This window comes from Alnus glutinosa, chromosome 11 (assembly GCF_958979055.1).
Source record: "Alnus glutinosa chromosome 11, dhAlnGlut1.1, whole genome shotgun sequence".
Lineage (NCBI taxonomy): Eukaryota > Viridiplantae > Streptophyta > Magnoliopsida > Fagales > Betulaceae > Alnus > Alnus glutinosa.
The window spans coordinates 5,089,448-5,110,329 of NC_084896.1; the positions used below are offsets into that span (position 1 = coordinate 5,089,448).

General features: G+C 35.3%; 1 protein-coding gene and 2 non-coding genes across 3 annotated transcripts; all 3 read right to left on the reverse strand.

Annotated features, from left to right (window-relative positions):
- Positions 1 to 5,550: 5,550 nt before the first annotated feature.
- LOC133882949 (U5 spliceosomal RNA) lies at positions 5,551 to 5,663 on the reverse strand. The gene has a single exon (XR_009902765.1). It is a non-coding gene; the product is annotated as a U5 spliceosomal RNA (small nuclear RNA).
- Positions 5,664 to 9,487: 3,824 nt separating this feature from the next.
- On the reverse strand, positions 9,488 to 9,600 carry LOC133882950 (U5 spliceosomal RNA). Its single transcript, XR_009902766.1, has one exon. It is a non-coding gene; the product is annotated as a U5 spliceosomal RNA (small nuclear RNA).
- A 968-nt stretch (positions 9,601 to 10,568) lies between these two features.
- LOC133881618 (transcriptional elongation regulator MINIYO) lies at positions 10,569 to 19,663 on the reverse strand. Its single transcript, XM_062320583.1, has 10 exons — positions 19,299 to 19,663; positions 17,722 to 18,895; positions 16,796 to 16,923; positions 16,343 to 16,530; positions 15,321 to 15,426; positions 14,956 to 15,216; positions 13,913 to 14,101; positions 11,508 to 13,802; positions 11,158 to 11,367; positions 10,569 to 10,835 (listed from the first exon to the last, which is right to left on the reverse strand). Exons 1-10 carry the CDS (start codon positions 19,530 to 19,532, stop codon positions 10,656 to 10,658), a joined length of 4,965 nt encoding a protein of 1,654 aa, XP_062176567.1. The 5' UTR covers positions 19,533 to 19,663; the 3' UTR covers positions 10,569 to 10,655.
- Between the last annotated feature and the right edge of the window lie 1,219 nt (positions 19,664 to 20,882).

Here is a 20,882-nt window from a genome sequence, read left to right on the forward strand (position 1 = left end):
TAAAGCTTTACTTTATAAGGGTAATAACATATTAGTATTACTAATCATTTCCCTTTTGTGTATACCTACCTTAATACTCTATGCCCATATTAGATCTTCATGTTGTTTCTCTTCTTCTTCCTTATAGGTATTGAAAGCATTCAATACCCCAGCTTTAATATTTAGAAGATAGAGATACATAAACTTTATATGGTCATCACTAAAAGATATAAAAATATCTCTGACCATTTAGGCAATGAGTATGAAAAAGTCAACACCTTTCAATGTACATGATCTCAAGAATCTCAAAAGGCTCTCTTTGGAACCTCTAATGATCTTGTTGGTATGCTTTCCCTTATGCAGTCCACACAAGTACCAAAGTCAGTAAATTACCGACTTTTATTTTCTGTATGGAGATATATTTCAATCTCTAAAGCCATAACAAGAGCATTTTATAAATTCTCAAATACTCTACTTTACGTCAACATCAGTATGCAGAAATAAACAAATAATTTTGTTTCAAAAATTGGGATGTAGGTCAATTTTAAATTGACTTTAATTAAACCCCAACCAATATTCCACCAAAAAATAAGAAAAATTTCAAGTTTAAAATAAAATTGAAATTTTTAACAAGCCAAACTAGAAAATAAATTTCTAAAAGATTATGGAATATAAATAATTTTTTTTGAGGTAAAAAATATAACTGAATCTCAAAATTAACCTATAGTTCCCTACAACCTCAAATTATAAACACGTGTTATTCACTTTAAAAAGATCTGCATTTGTGTTGACAATGTGGATTGTTAAACCATAATCAATCCACAACATATTTGAATGAGTCACTACAAGAGATTCACGACATACTAAATATATGAGATTATCTTTATTTTAAGTTATTTCTTTTACTTCATGCAATCTTTCTTTATATGCCCTTAATTTTCCTTATTGCATGAGAAATAGGTATCTTGATTGCCATAATACTTTATTGGCACCTTATTCTCATGCTTTAAGTGTTGGACTTAATTGCATTTATCAGTCCTTCCCTTGACATGAGTAACCATGTGAACACTTTATGAATTCTCTCATATCCTTGAACACACATGTTTAGAAGTTTATTTACTAACCATTTATTCTTACGTGTGTTACAAGATAAAATTCTACATTTAGAAGAGAGAATTCAAAAATTGAAATAGACCAACAATGACTCAAAAAATCTCAATCTTTAGTGACTTAAGGTAAGCTATAATATTCTTCATTCCCATAATGGGATTAGAAACAACCTTACTAAATGTTCATAAACAACCTTTATAAAACTTTGGCTCTAAAACATTCAAGAATAAATCCCTGATGACTTTAGTGACATGAAATTTCATGAACATCTAACTTAAGTGATTAAATCACTCCCACCATTCATGCTTAATAATCTCACGTGGCGTACTTAATTCCGCGGGAGTAGGTGGTTTGTCCACACGGAGCACCAAATTTTTAACACCCCAAATGAAAAGGCATATTAATATTTTTTAGTCAGAAAAAATATTACCTTAAAGTATTGGAATATAAAACTATCAAAAGTAAAGTAATACGAATAGCTGCAATGACCAAGAATATAAAAAATACTTTAATGCTATGAATTAACTTTATTTTTAAATTAGCCAATGCCAATTTAAATAGTAAATTTCAACCTACCTATGGGCAAAGATTGCATCATGCATGAAATTTACTCTTTATCAATAAGACTAATAAATTTAAATATTGATAAATAAAATTCTTCGTACCTGTGGGCAACCGAGAGAAATTTTACTTTCAATACTAAATTTGTTATCTTATTCTAATTAAGTCATAAAAATAAAAACTTCCCTGTGGGGATAAGTAATTAAATTTATGAATTAATTACAAGACGATGTTAATTTTTCCATATGAAGTTCATGTGTATAATCTTTATGCAATTATTATAAAATCGAGATGCTGTGGCTCTCCCAAAATCATAATAATCACTCTGCAGTTTATGAACATCTAACAAAATTCTTTATGATGTTCTTATGTGTAATCCTGATGTAATTATCATTTAAAATAAGGATGCAGTGGCTCTCCAAAATCATAATGATAATTACGTGTGTAATCCTAATGCAATTATCATCCAAATTTGGGATGCTGTGGCTCCCCAAAATCATTATGATAATTGCAACTTCATTAACATCTAACAACTTTATACATGCCCCCTTAATAGCTCCAGGAATATAATAAACCAATACCTAAATGGGGTAAACAGCATTTTCCAAGGTGCAACCAGGTGAGTTCCCAAGAGAGTGAGGGGTGCCACTTGGACACACTTAAATCCCAAGACTTTCCTAGTCAGAACTTTTCTAGACATTGCATTCTTGGATATTACTGTAAACACACCAGCGTATATGGTATTGTTAATTATTCTTAGGTCTAGGCATCAAGCAATTTATATTCAAACAATATAAATTTAACAATTAAAAAATATTCCTCAATTTATATATTAAAGAAACAATAATTTTAATGCAAATCAATGCAAATCATAAGAGAAATAAAATTGCAACATGAGGACATAATAAAATACATGGCTCAATGGTTTAGTAAATGATCTTAGTCCTTTACACTTGGTCAACCCAAGTTCTAAACCCCAAATGAGCCTACTATTTTTAATTTTATTTAAAAGCTACTGTAATGGGCTACTATATTGGGTTGGGCTTTTGGGTCACAAGACTCCAAATGGGCTACTGTATTGGGCAATTAGGTCAACCCACTTAATCAGGTCGGGCCTCTGGGTCTATGTATAGTACTGGCCCAAAAATGCATGGGTTTTAAAAAACCTTACCCGAAAATATATCCAATCCAGAAACCTTAATGGGTCGAAACCCTACCCGGTCACCAACCAACCCGACCCGTAATGTTCCAGATGGGTTGAAAACCCTAAAAATTGGAACCCTAGCCGCCACCCCTTTATGAAAATACCCATATTAAGATTACGGCAACTCAAAAATAGGCAGTATATCACAATACATAGAATAGTGATAATAATAATAATAAAAAAAAAAAAAAAAAAAAAAATTGTCATATCAAATTTATGAGTTTTCAAACATATGTGAATAACAAATTTAATTGTATTCACAAAACATCTACTGGATTGAACAAAAATATGTTCACAAAACTATGATTTAACAACCGAACGTGAACAATTAAAAAAAAAACAGACTATGTTCACAGAAATTATGGATTCAACAAAAACTTATTGCTAAGCAAAATAGCATAGAAGTTGGCTCTGATACCACATGCTTTAGAAATATTCAACATATTACTTAAACTAACATGCGCAGCGGAAAACAAATAAGACAGGATTCAGGCTTACCTCTAGCCATATTTGCTCAAGCTTTTCCACGATCCATCTGAAGAACAAGAAAAAAATTATTTGAGGGATCTTCTAACCTATGCTTATGACTATATTGCCGTACTGATGGTGTACACAAGCTATTAATTTATAGGCTAGGTCAGGGACCCTCAAATATGGTAAATACCGTATTGTTCCTCCCATCAAGGAAACAATATTAATTGATTTTTAAATCAATTAAATGATTCCATTACGATAATCTAAATTAATAGAAATTACCATCACCATAATACCGTATATTATATTTACAATAAATATAATAAACACCATATATGTGGCATATAGGTCATATATGGAGATAATATCTTACATAAAAATCGTTTTTAATTTTTATTTTTCATATGTACGTGAGAGCAAACTGAGAGAAGCCATATACATGTAGTAGGTGTTGCTCGGTTCATCATATGATAATGGTTGTCATTGTACGTGTATAAAGTTGATAGGGGCCATATATAGGGCCATGCCCACTGCATGTCTTCAACAGATCGAAAGGAGGTAAAGAAAAATGGGCAAAAAGAGAACTAAAGAGTGATCATAGTTAGAATCATGTGGAGTTATCTTCTACTCAACAAACAGGTGAAGTTTATGCAACGCAAACTTGTACAAATATTATAGCTAGCTTTTTATAGGGAATCATGAGTATTTGTCTATTTGATGGTGAAACAGTCAACGTTCTTACGCGCAATCATTATAGTGCAATCGAAAGTTGGTCCATAATTGTGGTGCAATAATACTGTTGAGGAGCTTTTTGGTTCGGTGACGTGGCATCATCAGAGACGTTCTCTTCGCCCGCGCCTTGGCTTGCAAAACAAGAAAGGCCCGCTGGAGGTTGGCCGGCGGAGCCTCCTCCGACGATCAAGTCAGTCAAGTGTTTGTATGAAGAAGAGAGAGAGAGAGAGAGAGAATAATAATAGATTTTGCCCAAATAATTTTTGTACTCCCTTTTATATCCCTGCATGCTATATGTCTATTTTGTCCCTGTCAAGCACAAGGCCCAATGGAGACGTCTGATATCTTCTCTGACTTGATTTGACTGATCTCATAAATATTGAAGGCTTCCTGCGACCAAGGTTCATGTCCGGGGACTAATCTTTTCCGGAGTCCGAAATCCCACTTGTGGGGCAAACTTGGCCCCAGTACTCCAAAGTGGGGACAAATATTTCCCTAACAAATACAGTACTTCCGATCTGATTTACTAAGATACGAGGGACACAACTATGCCTAAAAGAACTTTTTGTTTTTGGTAAGTACTTAACGAAATACATGGAAAACTTAAACGGAAGGCGGATTCTCCCATTCGAACTTCGCGGCGAGAGAGGGAGAGCTTACCTGCTTAGCAATGAAGAAGAAGATCGAGACAAGAGAGTGAGAAGCGGCAAGCGGACAGAATTAATATCGCTTACAAAGTTATTTATTTTTTATTTTTCAATGAATTTACAAAGTTATTTACTCTTAGCTTTAGGGTATTAATTAAGTATACGATGTAATGAGTCTAATGACCATGAACACCAACCGCCTAATAATTACTAACCGTATATTTACTTTAATTTGTAGGTGGTTGGAAAAAACATCTAACTGCCTACGTCAGGGTAGTTAGCAATTTAAAGGATAGACAAAGACAGTTAATAACAACTAATTAATCGTCTACCCTTTTATATATATATAAAACGACATCATTTTTGTGCGTTTCATATAAGGTTTTCAGTTTGAGTTTAACGAAATTGATCTTTATTTACAAAATAATAATATTATCGAGCTTTGTTACATTTTGACGCCTTCTAATTATTTAAAAAAATGCCTAAAATCATCTAAAGAAAGCTTCAAAACACCAAAATGTATAAGTTCAAAAGGCCAGTTCGATCGATTGCCGGTAGGCAATAACGACATCCGAAGGGGTTATTTATTAATTAAGTATATGCATGCTTCATGCAAATAAGGACAACGATGATTTTTTTTTTTGGGTAATTACTGTCACGTCCCCGTATTAAAGACTACATAATATTATTGGCATTTTTTTATTTTTTATTTTTTCCTTCTCTTTTATTAGCTAGGCTACGTCAATGCATAATCCTTGATACCAATAAAATCTGATCATTGCATTAATGGTCAAATCATTAGAGTTGAATACCAAATTGAAGTCTTAAACTGGCCTTGTAAAAGTGGTTGAACTCAACCCCTCCAAAAATTGGTGCATGCCGCTTTAGGTGGCGAGCTCACGGTATTCTTTAGTAAAAGGCGAAAGAATAGTTCGCTCTGTGCTCGCCACACGGCTAATCGGTTTATCCCTTTGGGCACAACTCCTTATTATAGCGGGAGTCCTCAGTTTGGTTTTATCTTGTAGTTGATGTGGGAATAGTCCTCATTCAACAGTAGGGTAAACAAGACTTGCATAAACTTTGAATTCGGAAGCGTGGTGGTATGTTATGATGATAAATGTGAAATTTTTATAACGATGTTCCATTTCCACTTTCATTGAGGGTACAGATCGATATAAACTAAAATCCCACGGAACAGCTGGGACAGATAGCACAAACAACAATTAAACAACAATTTTCTGAGCACTTGACCAAATAAAGTAGATGTCATTGCAATTAGAACACCATCATGATCAATTAATTGCTCAGAAGCTTCAGCAAGAGAAGCTAATTGAGAGTGAGTTCTGGTGCATGTGTAGAGATGTCCTGGTTCACGGGGAAGCTTCAGCAAGAGAAAAGCTTTCAGCACAAACCAGCATTACAACAATATTAAGAGGTTAGTTTTCACTTCTGTGAGGGTCGGCTCTACCTTATAAAAAATTAGGCGATCGCCTAAGGCCTCTAATTAATGAATATTAATATGGATTTTTTTTATTAAAAAAATATTTGAAAGCTTAATTATATATAGTCAATATTCTTTAATTAAGGCCCCTAATTATAGTAATAAGTAATTTAAAAGGCGTTAATATCATTCTTAATTCTCTAACATTCCATTCTTGTAATAAGTCTTAAAATATTGATATTATTAAATAAGAGAATCAAATGATATTAAAGACATTCTTAAATAAAACCCATTTTTCAACTTTAAACATTCTATTCTTGGAAATAATACAAAGAATGAAAATAATAATATGAGAAATGCTTGGCTATACACTCCCATCCTACTCTTATCTCACATTATTGGTCTATGTAGACAAGAGTGGGATAGGAGTAAGATGGGAATGTACAGCCAAGCATTTCTCTAAGAATATATAATATTTATTCGAGTAATATATGATTATTGCACAACTCTTACATAACTCTTGTACAACTCTAACTAATTTTTTTTATGATTAACCATTGGATTTGTTTTCCTACATGTGGACCCTAAATATTCAATGGTTGATCTTAAAAAAAAGTTGTTAGACTTGTATAAGAGTTGTGCAAAAAACATTTTTTATTCAATATATTATGGGTAGACTTTCCATGCCTTGTAATGAGTATTGAACAACTAAAATTCCAATAGTAATTTAAAGGTACAGCAATAAATTTTGATCCCAACTACTTGTCGGATCTTTTGCAAGAGACATGCATTCAATGCTAATAATATAAAATTTATACCAAACTTAAAAAGATAAAATTTATGCTACACAAGTACTCTAATGTTCAAAATAAAACGAGGAAAAAAATTTAAATGCTAAGAAGATGAAAAGTTTTCAAAATATTTTATTCAATTCAATTATAAACTATCTCTTTATAAGTTTCCATTGTTTTCTCTTTATTTCTCTATTCAAGTCTTATTCAAATTTGAATTATTCTCTTCTTCTACACTTTCATTATTTTCTAACAATTCACTATTCAAGAATTAAATATGTGTGTTTGGGGTTAACATGGCATGCCCTCCCTTGTTATTTCATCTTCTCTCCTCTAGAGCCCCTCCCTTGTGAGCATGGTTTTCACCGGGAGGGGGAGGCGTGGGGGTGGCCTCACGCCTCCCCCTCCCGGTGGTGATTTCCCTTTGCCTCCTCATGAGTCAAGGTATTTTTTTGTTTCCCTGAGTTGGTCCAGTGGGGTTAGTTTTCTCCCAACTTCTAGGGTTGTGGAGATTTTGTTCTCCCCGACTAGATCCAATGGTGGTTGATCTTCCCTTAGCTTTTTTGGGTTATGGTGGCTTGTTTTTTGCTTTTCTTTGTTATTTCTTTCGTTTTGGTAGGATTATTCATCTCAAGATGTCTTTTATAGGGGAGTAGCCTAGCCAACGTGTCGTCGACAGGATGATTTTTTGCCGGTTTTTTCACTGTTTTTTCTTTGATTTTGGAAGCCAGATCTACACTTCTCCGCCGACTTCTGATTGACTCGCGCCCCCCAGCAGCGTTCCCCGCCGTCTTCCGCCCCTGTCGCCGCAAGCTTCGATCTTGTCGGTCGTCGGTGATCGGCGCGTGGTTCCCACACGCCTAGGAGCTTTTTGTTCCTTGGTACATGTGAGGGCCACGCTCCGCTTTTTTTAGGCCGTGCACGGTGGCAACCAGTTCTACGGCGTCGGATCTTCGTCTGGGTGGTTCCGGTGATGACGTGTGTCCTACACGCGCTGCCGTCTGGCGTCTTTGGCCTCCTTCTCCACTGCCGGCAGCTTGTTTTTGAGTGTTTTTGCTTTTTTGTGTTTGTGTTATTATCTTGTTTTTCTCCGGTCACAGCCTACTTGTGTTTTGATCAAATTTTATGGGAATATTTGTTAGTTAATTATTAGATCAGCCATCTTTCTTTAGAGTGTGAGCGTTATTGTAAGAGAGGCTCAAGTGTCATTCTTGTAAAATTTGTATTTTTACTTAGGTAGCTATTTTACTAAGCCAGATCCTTCTGGCTTAGAGAGTTTGGGGGTCTTGTCCCTTACTTTCAAATTGTAAGCCTCTGGGCTGTTTGTAGAATTAATGATAGCACATGCTATTTGTTCAACAACCAAAAAAAAAAAAAAACAATTCACTATCCAAGGCATTAAAATCATTACGTAGCTAATCAGTGACAAACAAAAAGGTTAGTTACCAAAAAATCAATCAATCACTTGCATTAGTTACCAAAATAAAATGTTAGAAAATAGTAATGTTTACTTCACAACTCGTACACATCTTTTAAAAAAAAAAAAAAAAAAAAAACTCTTGTACGACTTTTGCACAACTAATTACTTTTTTTTTTTATGATTAATCATTGGATTTGTTTTCCTACATGTGTGCCCCTAAATATTCAATGGTTGATCTTAAAAAAAAGTTGTTAGAGTTGTTTAAGAGTTGTGCAAGAAACATTATATATATATATTTGAATCCAAAAAAGCGAAAATATATATATATATATATAAAATACAATATAATATTAAAATAAATATTATTTAATTAATATTTTAAAATAAATAAAATGTTTCACTTAAACTTGTAGCTTTAAGCCTCAAAATGTATTGAACCGCCCTGGCTTCAGTATATATTATTATCTACCTTTCAGAGTTCATGATCAAGCTCATAATTAATCCTCGACATATTCTGGAGTGTCTTTGGTTTGTATCAATCCAAGAAAATATGTGCTAGTTAGTGCCACACAATTGCAATCCACATAGTCAACATCTGAATCCACGTCGCTTTATAGCTAGGCAATATTAATCCACTAACAATGAACAATATTATGCTCAACGATGCAAGGAAATTAAGCGATGGTATTAAAAATCATAAATTTCCCCATAACCATCTCCATCTGTAAAGGTATAGGCCATCACTGCCCCGCCCACACTGCGGATTTTCCACAGGCTTGCCATGAGAATCCGCTAATTTGTTATTTTGCCAAACACCACACTGGCCGGTGGAGATATTACTGCTTGAAAGGCCACCGTCGCAAGCAGCTATTCCGGTGTGGGAGGCTGTATCGAGTACCATTTGTCAAAGGGTCTTCTTTTAGGACATGCTATATATATATATTGAGAGCGAAATTTCCATCTGAAAGAAAAATGTCTTTATGCTCTTCGGAGATATAAATCTCGGTCTGGATTTGTCAAGCCAAATATGGAACTACTTTTTATGGGACATCTTCTTGGCCTTGATTTGAGTTGCTAATAACATAAATAGACGGAAACATGAAAACTTCAACTAGTTATGTAGGGGGAGACATTGAAATCAACCCCTCTAAAAATTGGTGTATGCCACTTGGAGCAGCGAGCACACGGTATTCTTTAGTAAAAGGCGAAAGAATAGTTCGCTCTGTGCCCACTGCGTGGTTCCGTGAATTGCGCCTGCGGGTTACAGCATCTTATATAGGCATTGTCCTCACTCTAGGTTTTATCTTCTAGTCGATGTGGGATCGGAATAGTATCTTCTACATTCTGCAGTGGGTATAAACAAAACATTTGTGCATAGACACAAAATATCTATAAGGAACTAGAATCGTCGATAATTTAAGATAAAAAGAATGGTGCATCGTTAATATATCTCTTTCAACATCTTTGAAATGAATTGTCTTGCTTGGTTAATTTGCATTCCTAATTTTTTCTTTTTTATGAACAATTTGTATTCCTAATGTAAATGCTTAATTTCCCTTCAAACAGCCATATTTGAACAACTGATACATTAAAGGAGACATAGTATTCCGGAGGGATAAGACTATCATTGAAAGAGAAAACGCGCAAATAAGCGTATTTATATTGATAAATTATCATTTATTTCAAAAGTTTAAATTAATAAAAAAAAAATGAATTTAGTTATTTAATTAATATTTTTACACTCCCACTTACATGTAAGTTCAAACTTCTCATCAATAAGTAAAGTTTAATACATGTAATATTTAACTGAAATGAGATAAAGTGTAAAGATAGGATTAGAACTCGTAACCCCTATTCTGATACCATGATAAATTACCACTTATCTTAAAAGGTTAAACTAATAAAAAATAAATTTAATCATTTAATTAATATTCTAACACAAAAATCTTGTGAAATATGCAATGCACACTATCGCCCAAATGTGCTTCCAACTTTTCTGAATTAATCATTTAAGCTTTTGATTGGAAGTTATAATCTGGTAAGGTACCAGACATCCTAACCAAAATCACCCACATGCCAAGTTCCGAGTTCTTTGTTTTTTTTTCCCCTTAGCAAGTCTACTTGGCATCTTCCTTTTTGGATGGAGATGATGAGAATGATCATACTTAATAAGCAAGGTAGTTTTCGCTTGTACCCACATCGCTGGATATAAAAAACAAAATATGAAAACCTTTTCATTTCCATCTTTTCAACGTACTAATTTACAAAAACATTTTATATGTTTATAAACGTTTCTTTATAAGGAGGACTTCAGCTTCTCCACTTCAGTCAACAAAGAGGAATTCCCTTCACAAGCTTCTGTTAATACCTCGATCCTCTTCTCTACACTGCCTCTCTCCAGCGGTGAACTGCCATTTCCGTCAAGCGTCTTAGCTGTGGATGGCTTGTTATATCGAATAAGATTCAACACCATTCCCTGTAACATGCCATAATAAACAATTAGAATATTTTTCCTTGTGTTGCTTTATTGAAAACAAGGGGACAACAAAAGAAAAGTAGTGCAAAGCTAACTTCAAATGTGGTATATGTTTATGTATTTTATTCTACGAAAAAAGAACTGCAAGACACTGCAATTTCCCTTTCCATGTCTAATGACATAGTTTTTCCACTTCTGTCAATTTCAAATATACACAGGCAACACATTTCAAAAGTGTGAATTTGTAAACATTCAATCTGTTCGTCCCACTCATTTTACCAGATCCACTCTGGAGTTATACAGTTTTTGAAAATTTGTGTACCTCATGGTGCTGCTTCCGGGAATAGTCTCGTAAAAGAGATTTCACAAGCTTGTTGCGCAACGGAAACTTATCAACCACGTGAGAGTGAAATATGAAAGAAGAAAGGTGGTGGATAACCAGTGTATATGCAACCGATCCTCGAGTTGCAGCCCTGTCAAGGGCACCAGAATTCCATGACTTCACATAAGCCTCCAAAATACCATCATTGTCCTGCAGAAGAACCAATTTTCATGACATTTATATCAAGTTCTCAGGTATTTTCGAAGCTTTTCGGCTAATAATAGAAAATATATGCAAGTGTAAGGGAAGCAGGTCTCCATATAAACAAGATGATATTTAGGTAGCCGTACCTCGACAGGTTCTAGGTATCCCTCAGCCTCGGCAATGCATTTCTCTAGAGGTGGAAGAAGATCAAGAACACAAGCATTAGTTAGGGTATTCCATGCAGCAAGTCGTGCAGGAGTTTCAACTTGACGGTGTAGATAGACTGCAACTTGCCGGCCAAAAATCAAATCACCATAAGATATGGCAGAAAACTGCTCCACAAGTGTTTCAATAAATGTTGAGTAACTCTCATGAATCTCTGTTTGAAACATTAGAAACTCTGCATTATTTTTGTTTCTAGATTCTGGCAATACATCTGCTTTATTCTTCAAAATGAGGTCAGAACTAATACTGGTCCTTGCTTGGTCAAGAAGCTGCCCATAGATATCTTGCAAAGCTTCATAAACATCCCTACTCTTCTCCTCTTCAAGAACGCCCATTCCAACAAGTAAGATCACAGATAAAGAATGCAATTTCCAAACTAATGGTACACACTGAACAGGGGAGGGGACATCAGCGGATTTGAAAGTGGACATTGCTTCAACACCTAAATTAAACAAAAGTCCAGCTTTGGCAACTTCAAATAAATCATTGGGATCTTGGACAAGATTTTTTGTTTTATCTCTTCGCAGGCCAGCATGCTTGCTATCACAGATGGTAGAGATTGGACTGAGAAACCAATGAGTCGGAAGTGGCAGTCTCTGTTGAGCCCACTCTACGACTAAAGAAGTAGGCTCTTGATTGGTCTTCTTTGATGTGTCCAAGTCCTCAAATATAGTATCCAGAGCGGCACTACCCTTTTTAAATGTTTTATTTCCAGAGCAACTATTATTGACCGTGTCTTTGACCTTCTTCTTCATAGACAACCATCTGTTCCTGAAGTGAGAAGCTAATGTTTCACTGAAAACCAGGTAGTCCTCTTCTTTAAATTCCCACGCAAATGGTTTAAATCTCTTATTAAGGTGGAAAAACTGCTGAATACAGAGACCAAGGAACTTCAGAACATGAACATGGAGTAAAATATTTAGCGCTTCTTCCACAATAACGCTATCCCTAGGCCCAGCAGTTAAACATGCACCTAAGGCAGAATTGATCCTTTGCATAGTGAAGGTCATTGCTTCAACTGTGGGTGTATCTGTAGAAGACAGCAATTGAAAAATTTTGAGCAAGTAAATGAGAAATCCTGCATCTATCTGTGCCAACAAAACAGCAGCAGACCAAAATCCTCCACCAGATGCACCCCAGCCAACACCCAACCCTGGAGCAGGGCCTCCCCTGCCAAATATCTCAATGGACTGAACAAAGTGCCACCCTGAAGCAACTAACTTCATAAAAATATTTAAGAGACTTCTCAATTCAACCATAGACCCCTTAAGTATCCCATCCTCAAGTATTTTCCCTTCTTTTGAGATACAATATTCTTGGGAAGGACTATGGACAGCATTCTTGGCCAGCTGGACCAACTTATCCATGTTTACAATAACCTGCAAAAATCCATGAAGGCAACATACAGAAGCTAATGATGTTTCAGAATTACTTTGCTGTCTCAAATGACATAGTTCCTCGATGAAAGAGCCACTTCCAGCGGGATATTCTGAACTATTGGCACCTGAAATGCTCAAAAATCCATTTTTAACAATTTCGAGTCCAACCTTAGGAACAAACTCTGGCAGCCACGGCACGAGTTCACCACTTCCATGCAGGTTGACACTATCCTCTGGGATCACCCTTTCAAGCACTCTGCAAAGCATATGCATGACAGCCGAATACACCCACAACAAGGGAGTTACAGAATTATCTTGGAAAACAAAGTCACTCCTTATTCCTTTTTGCCATTCAAAGAGTTTAGACATATGCGGATCATTCTTCAATGCTATCCACTTCATAGCTAAATCAACCATTGGACTGACACAACTCCAAGACCAGACCTCTGTATCATCACCAGCATGCTCCTGTGAAAAGAGATTTGGAAGTCTTCTAGCCAAAGCTTCCAAAACAAGGTATGCCTCCGTAGAGATAGAAGTGAATTCACTAAGAAGACTATTCTGTATAAGTTTTTCAACTATAGGTGGATTCAGCCACAAGCACAATGCAGGGAAAATATCTGGAAAAAATGATACACAATATCCATACTGAACGCAGATCTTCCAAAAACGTAATTGTTCAACCATCAAAGCTGATGAAAGTTTACAGTTCTCTCTTCCTGATTTTACCCAGTGGTCAAAGGAGGGAACATATTGATACAAATGCCATGTCATAGTTCGGAACGTCTCATTCCTTATAAACTTAATACAGTTCTTCTGGTCTGATTGAGCCAAAACCTTGTGTATTATATCAAAAACAAGACAATATCAGCAGTTTGTCTAACCCAAATGCAGGGATTATTCACAATCTAGAATCTCTCCCAAAAATAAGAAAATAAATTACTTACCTTTAAAAGTCTAACAGATTTTATTTTAGAAGGATGAATTTCTATGTTGTCTTTCATAGTAAATCTCTGGACAACTGTTTCAACAAGCCTTTGGCATTTCATGATTGCATTTGCGCATGTTGGGGAATGCCTAGCTAGTCCAACAAGTATAGAAATTATGCATTCTTCTAAAGCTGCTGTAGGGTCTGTCTGAAACCATACAAATGAATACATATTAGAAAAGTACAACATGAAGTACAGTAAGCACTGGAGGGAAAAACATGACTGCAGTCATATGAAGTAGGATAGAGCAGTTCAAAAGAAATATGCCAAACAAAACAAGCACAATAGTAAATAATTTCATGAAAATCTTGAAATCATCAATTTTTCAAGAGAACTTCTTTCTCATGATTATACTGTGTGCATCTATTTGACGATAGGGTGTTTGACACATAGCAACACAAAATAATCCACATTCACATCAGATTACTCTTATCAAAAATTTCACCCTTATCTTTAAATCAGAAAATGAATTAAGAGGAAGACTAGTTCAGAAACTAAATTTGTATTTGATTCACCCTAGGAGACAATCAAACAATAAAAAAAGGACAATACATATTTATCTATTTGTATACACACAAATGAGATATATGAATTGGTACAATTGTGAGTATCTGTGGGGTGAACATGTTGCAGAACATATACATGCATGCACACCCACACACGTGGCATGCATTCATATACCCCAGAATACATGTTCAAATACAACTTTATAAGCAACAAGATATTTATTCATTAAATCCTCTCAATTTTGATTTGTGCTACTTAGCAATGTCAACTATCTCACAGTCCCACTTAAGTAGTTTAACAATGGACAATAGAGGAAAGACAAGCAAAACAAACATCAAGCCAATGGAGGAGGAAGGAGGAGAGCATGTTGATTCAGAGAAAGAATATTGTTCTCTTTCATAAATCTCTCACAATTATCAGAAACCTTGGTAAGTTATAGTGGAGACAAGCATGAAAGAAAATAACAAATCATCTTACACTGTCATCATGCTTACCTCCAAAAGATAGCAAAGCCTTGGAAGGATTCCCATCCGAACCAAACCTGCAGCTATATCCTGTCCACCAACCACAATATCGTCCTGAATTGTATGTTTCCCTTCAGACTCATCATCCAACACATCCTCGTCAACAGGAAGAATATTAGAAGGTTTAGCACTGTACTTCCAGAATCCACCATGTAGGAAACCAACATCAATCTCTGGTTTACTTCGGAACACAGGGGCAGTAAAGATTTCCTTCTCGTAGGTTGCAATTTTCTGAAAGCATAATATATTAAATTGAACTCGGAATAATATTGATAGAATAAAAAATAATAATAAAAATAAAATAAAATAAAAAACAGAAAAAGAAAATCCTCTACCTCTGAAATCTCAAAGAAGTTCTCATTCACATCACAACTTAATATACATTGAATAACTTTGGCACAAGCTAGAACTACAGAGTTGTGGTTATCATCAAGAGTCATCCTATAAATAAACAAAACACTAATTAAAATTGCACTATTTTGGTGCCGCAAAATATCCAAAGCTCAAAAGATGTTAAAATATAAAAAGATAAATAAATTTCAAACAATTTAGAAAACCAGAAATCAATAAAAACAATTAAATACTAACAAAGAAACATGAAAAGGTACAAAATTTAATCTCAATCATCAAATATAGCTCTTAACTCTAACTTGAACGTATGTACAAAACAACACAATAGAGAGCACATGCATTTATTACTTGTTTCTATAAATTCCTGAACTAATGACAGCATATAAGATTCATTCACTTCAAACTTTTTTCCTTTGGTGATCCAAAAAGGTGACAAAAAGATTCAGGATATGTTCTGTTGCATGTATTTGATGAACTATAAGGAAAAGAAAAACAGAAATCTAGGAATAATACCATGCCTCCTTGCCATATTTGACTTCAGGAATAAAAAAAAGTTTCGAATGAAAGGCAGCAAGAAAGGCCTCAAACAGTCATTGTACACAATGTTGGACTACTTACCAGTTTCAATTACAACCACATGTTACTATCTTTACTGTTTTTTTTTTAGGGAAATGCTCTGCAGGCTTATCTGATTTTGAAGAGCTCTAAAATGACAGAAAGTCCAGGATGATTATATAATTAACAATTTTTTCTAAAAAAGGAGTAATCGAATTTCATTAAAAAGCGCAAGGGAACAATTCAATTACTTATCAAGAAAATTATTGTTAATTAATAAGAAATTTTAAAAGCAGAAGAACGGGTACTGATAGGTATGGACTACAAAACATCAGAAATCACTATCCAAACATCTGCCCAATAAAGCTGGTGTTTTACCCACACAGAAACGAAATTGTAATGGCTGACCATAAATAGAAATCAGCAATATAATCATTCAGATGGTATTCACCTCAGCGATAAAACAAGCTCAGGTTCTGGGCCCAGGGTGAAAGCCCAGACAGCTTCCCAATCAATATATCTGTCAAATTTGTTGGCATTGTCCAGAGTAGATACAACTCGATTCTTACAAATACCGTGTAATGCCTTATCAAGCACTGAAGAGATGAGATGCAAAGCAAGGGCTCGTTGTCCTGGAATCTGAAAAGGACGAACATAGAGAATAATAAAAGAGGAGAGAACAGAAAACTACAGCTAAAAGAATAAGATACCAGTGATAATAATTAATATCGTATTAGAGAGACATATTCGTGAGTATAATTTTTACATATCGAAAAACCAAAAAGAGTTTCCTTGACTCAGACTTCACCAAACTTTATCATGTAGCCAGATCAAATAACATATAGTACATTCAAAAAGCATACAATTAGAAGAATTAAGCACCAAGACACAAGTGTAAACTGACCACACTTCGAGTGAGTGCCACAGCTTCTTTTATTGTGTAACCTGCAGCACCAGGATCACCCTCAGTCCGCAGGAAGTCACGCTCTGTAACATTGTCAGCACTATGCCTATTCTGAGCACTGATATCACCTAGAGCAAGAGAAAAATAAAGGAGAATTTAGTCAATGTCATATTGAGGCATACGTTATTTTCTTGATCTTGAGTAACAAGAACGCCATTTACTTACCTGCATTATCTAGACAAAAATATTACTACTTCGCTAAGCATTTCATGGTCAAAATTCATTAAGACTTTTCGACTAAGGAATCAAGCCAGCTAAAATAAACTTCAAGAACATAATAATAAAAAGAGAACAAGGGGGATCCAACCCTGAAAGCTGGCTTATGTCCAAAAATCTGAAAATTTTGAATTAATTATAAATAAAATTAGTTCTAGAACACCTGTTAATAATGGTTATTCAGCACAGGCTTCTATTGTCAAGCTGCAATGCTTCTCAATGTCAAACCTTTTACCAGAATCATCTAGCTCATCAGCTTATCGCATTCTAAACATTACAAAGGCAGTCACTTTGGCCTTGAAATGCTGAAATAAAGATTTTTCTTTTTAAAATTAAAAATAAAAATAAAAAGGTTGTCACTACTAGCAACTAGGTAAATTGACATGATGATGTGGAAATTCCATTTACATGAGCATTAGTGTCCAACCATCAAGAAAAACGCGTATAACTAGGTAATGATGCCCATGAGCAAACTAAACAAGCTCGTCCTATTTAATTAACAAACATTATGGAAAAAAAAAAAAAAGTGATTACTCTTTTGAGCCATCAATCTTAGAACTTGAGATACATAACATCATTGGGAAAACAATGAAACATCAGATTATACTATTTAAAATAAATCAAAATTAACCAAAGTATTTTGTCCTTACAAGTCTTAGGCACCTGGACAAAATCGTTCTCAATAACAGTCCCTTCCAAGGAAAATCTTAATTCCCGTACCGCCTCAACTCTTTCACTCCAAGCATTCCACAAACTACGATTGGCTGCACCATTGTCTTGCCTACTCTGTGCATTATCAGAGGTTGTCGCTACCGTATGAGATATATCACGTTCTGAGTGTACAAAACCTTTAGCATCTTGGGTATTCTCATTCTGGAGAACACTCTGTTCAACAGTGGTGCCGACTTCTGAGCTTGAGCTTCTCTGCTTCTTCAGTTTGGCCTGAGCCCTATTTTTTAGTGCTTTCAAAATTGCAGGATCTATCTTCTCCATTATCTCTGCCTGTGCTTCTGCAATCTCATCAGGTGACATTCCCTGTAGTCGGGCACGGTTCTCAGCATCAATCTGACTCTCAAGAGACATGGTCTCTTGTTCATTCTTGAAGTTGTTGGACCTCTTTTTTAGCGCTTTTAAAATTGCAGGGTCTATCTTCTCCATTATCTCTGCCTGTGCTTCTGCAATCTCATCAGGTGACATTCCCTGTAGTCGGGCACGGTTCTCAGCATCAATCTGACTCTCAAGAGACATGGACTCTTGTTCATTCTTGAAGTTGTTGGACCTGGAACTAGAAACCATGGTGGATTGCTCCTGCCTTCTACGAACCTCTGAAAATCCAACACCATCATGTTTCCTTCTCTCCACACTGAAGTTAACTGGGTTGGCATCTTTCACGTTCTTCTTCACATGTAGTTGGTTCAAGTTATCTAATTCCATGTCAGTGACTGAACTAAAACATCCAGCATCTGACATACTTCTCATGGCTTCACCAGATTCATTCAGGGGGACACCCGTATCTAAGTTTGGTTTTACATCCATTTTCATTGGAGAAAACACATCTGCATCAGCTAAGGGTGGACCACGTGACACGTTTCTCTTCAATGCAGCTCCACTTTTTCCTTCTTTTTCAGGTTTCTGAGCTACTTTATCAGCTACGGAACTATTATCACCCGAGACAAACTCCCTCCACCTGCTTAAATCCATTCCTTTTTTCTTCTTCCTCTCCACTGGATTGGCAAAAGGTGCTATTGGGTCAAATTCCATGAAACCTTTATCTTCCTCATCACTATCATTATCATCTATTATACTCCCTATTGGACCCCAATGCTGGTGAATCAAATTTAAACATCAGTCATTTTAAATTCTTTAACAAAAAAAATCTATTTGGTTTTCTTTATTTTCACATTAGCGGAAAGACTTTTAACCCAGAAATGAACAAATGCAAATTAATCAAAGTAAAGAAGAATTAAAAAATAAATAAATAAACAAAAAAGTTAACCCAGCTAAGTCAAATGGTCCTACTAGACTCACACACTCTTGGTTCTCCAAGCAACGACAGTACGTACTCCAAAGTTGATTCCTTTTTCTTTTCTTTTCTTTTCCCACAATTTCTCAGCAACCAAACAAGCCCTTACTGAAAATAACCTCAACATTTTTTTAGGGTTTCCAACGCCTATACTTGGTATCGTGCTCAGAATCAGAAGAATGTGAAGCAAAGCAGGGACTTTACCGGGCCGTGGGAGCGGTGGCGAGCGGCGGGGAAAGGGAGAACGGATGGTTTGGGGGGCGCAATGGGCTTGCTCTGTGGCTCGTTGTCGGAGATTCCCTTCTCGACGATTCCGCCGATCAAGCGCGAAGCGTCGTCGTCGCTGAGTTGTAGCGCGCCAGCACCAAAAATTTTCGGGCGAGAGGAGGAGCTCTTTGAGTCGCCCCCTTTGCCGCTCTGCTTCTTCTTTTCCTCCATGAGCGAGCGAGCGACAAGCGAGAGAGAGAGAGAGAGAGAGAGTGCAACGGTGGGAGGAGGGCGGGATTGTTTGTTGCGGCGAAGGGTGTGTACTGCTCTACAAGCTTTTGAGTTCTGACCGAAGCCGCTAACCTTTTTGGAACATCCTAATTTCGGCTCGAATTCTTTTATAATATATACGGACACACACGATAACAGTTTTTCCTTTTTCTTTTTTTCTTTTTATTTTATTTTATTACTTTTATAGATAGAAAAAGGATTAAAAGGGTTTAGAGGTAAATTTCCACTTGGGCATAGACATAGTTTTTGACTCGATAAATCTTCTTGGTGCCACCTTTTACAAGTTCCAACATAGTTTTTACATTCGGTTTTTCTCATCTGTTTTTCTGATTTTTCTCTAATTTGGATTCTTTTTCTTTTTCTTTTTCTTTTTCTTTTTCTTTTTGAGTTATTTGTACTGTATGCAGTGTTTTCTTCTTCTTCTTTTTCTTTTTTTTCTTTTTTTTTTTTTACACTAATGCATACAATAATAGAAGACCTTGATGTATGTAATGGTACACATCATTTTCATATGTTAAATTAATGCATACAATAAAAGAAAATAACTTTTTAAAAAAAATTAATAATTTCAATAAAGACAGTATAAATCAAGTCTTTTGAACCCTTCAATCGAAAGCTATTACCTCAATTTGCAATATAATAACAAAAATATGTGTTCATACCTACCAAATCATGTGCCCCTCATTTAGAGAAACCAATGTTTTCACAAGTGTGACCGCGTAACCGCCCCTTCAAGATTTGTAAGTTGGTCGCGCTCCCAAACAATGGGGTGGCACACCCTTGCTAGAACAATAAGGATCAGTTTAGGTTTAAGATTTCAAAAACTGCAATTTAAAAATAATAATTTTAAAATTTAAGATTTGAAAACGCAGTTAAGCGTTTGGCAAATTTATAATTTGGCCTTTGAAATTGCATATTAATTTTTAAAATTATGTGTTTTCAAAAAAAGTACCACATTGTTTACGATTTGAAAAAATAGTTTTCTGCGTTTTCAAATCGTAATTTTTTAAAAACTCAATTGCCAAACGATTCATTTTTTACTATTTAGTTTAAAACTGCAATTTTTATCTACGAAATCACAATCCCAAACGCACCCTAAGTCAATAAGTTTCTCTTAATAGGGCATGCAGTATCCACGATTTAGTGTGGATGAGCGAGTAATTCTAAAAGTCCATCATGTATTACTCTTATGTCATTCAGAAAATGATGTGGCTTTTAAGATTACAATTTGATCAAAATTTAATAATGGTCAATCATAAGTTCAATAGTGATTTTAAAAGCCACCTTATT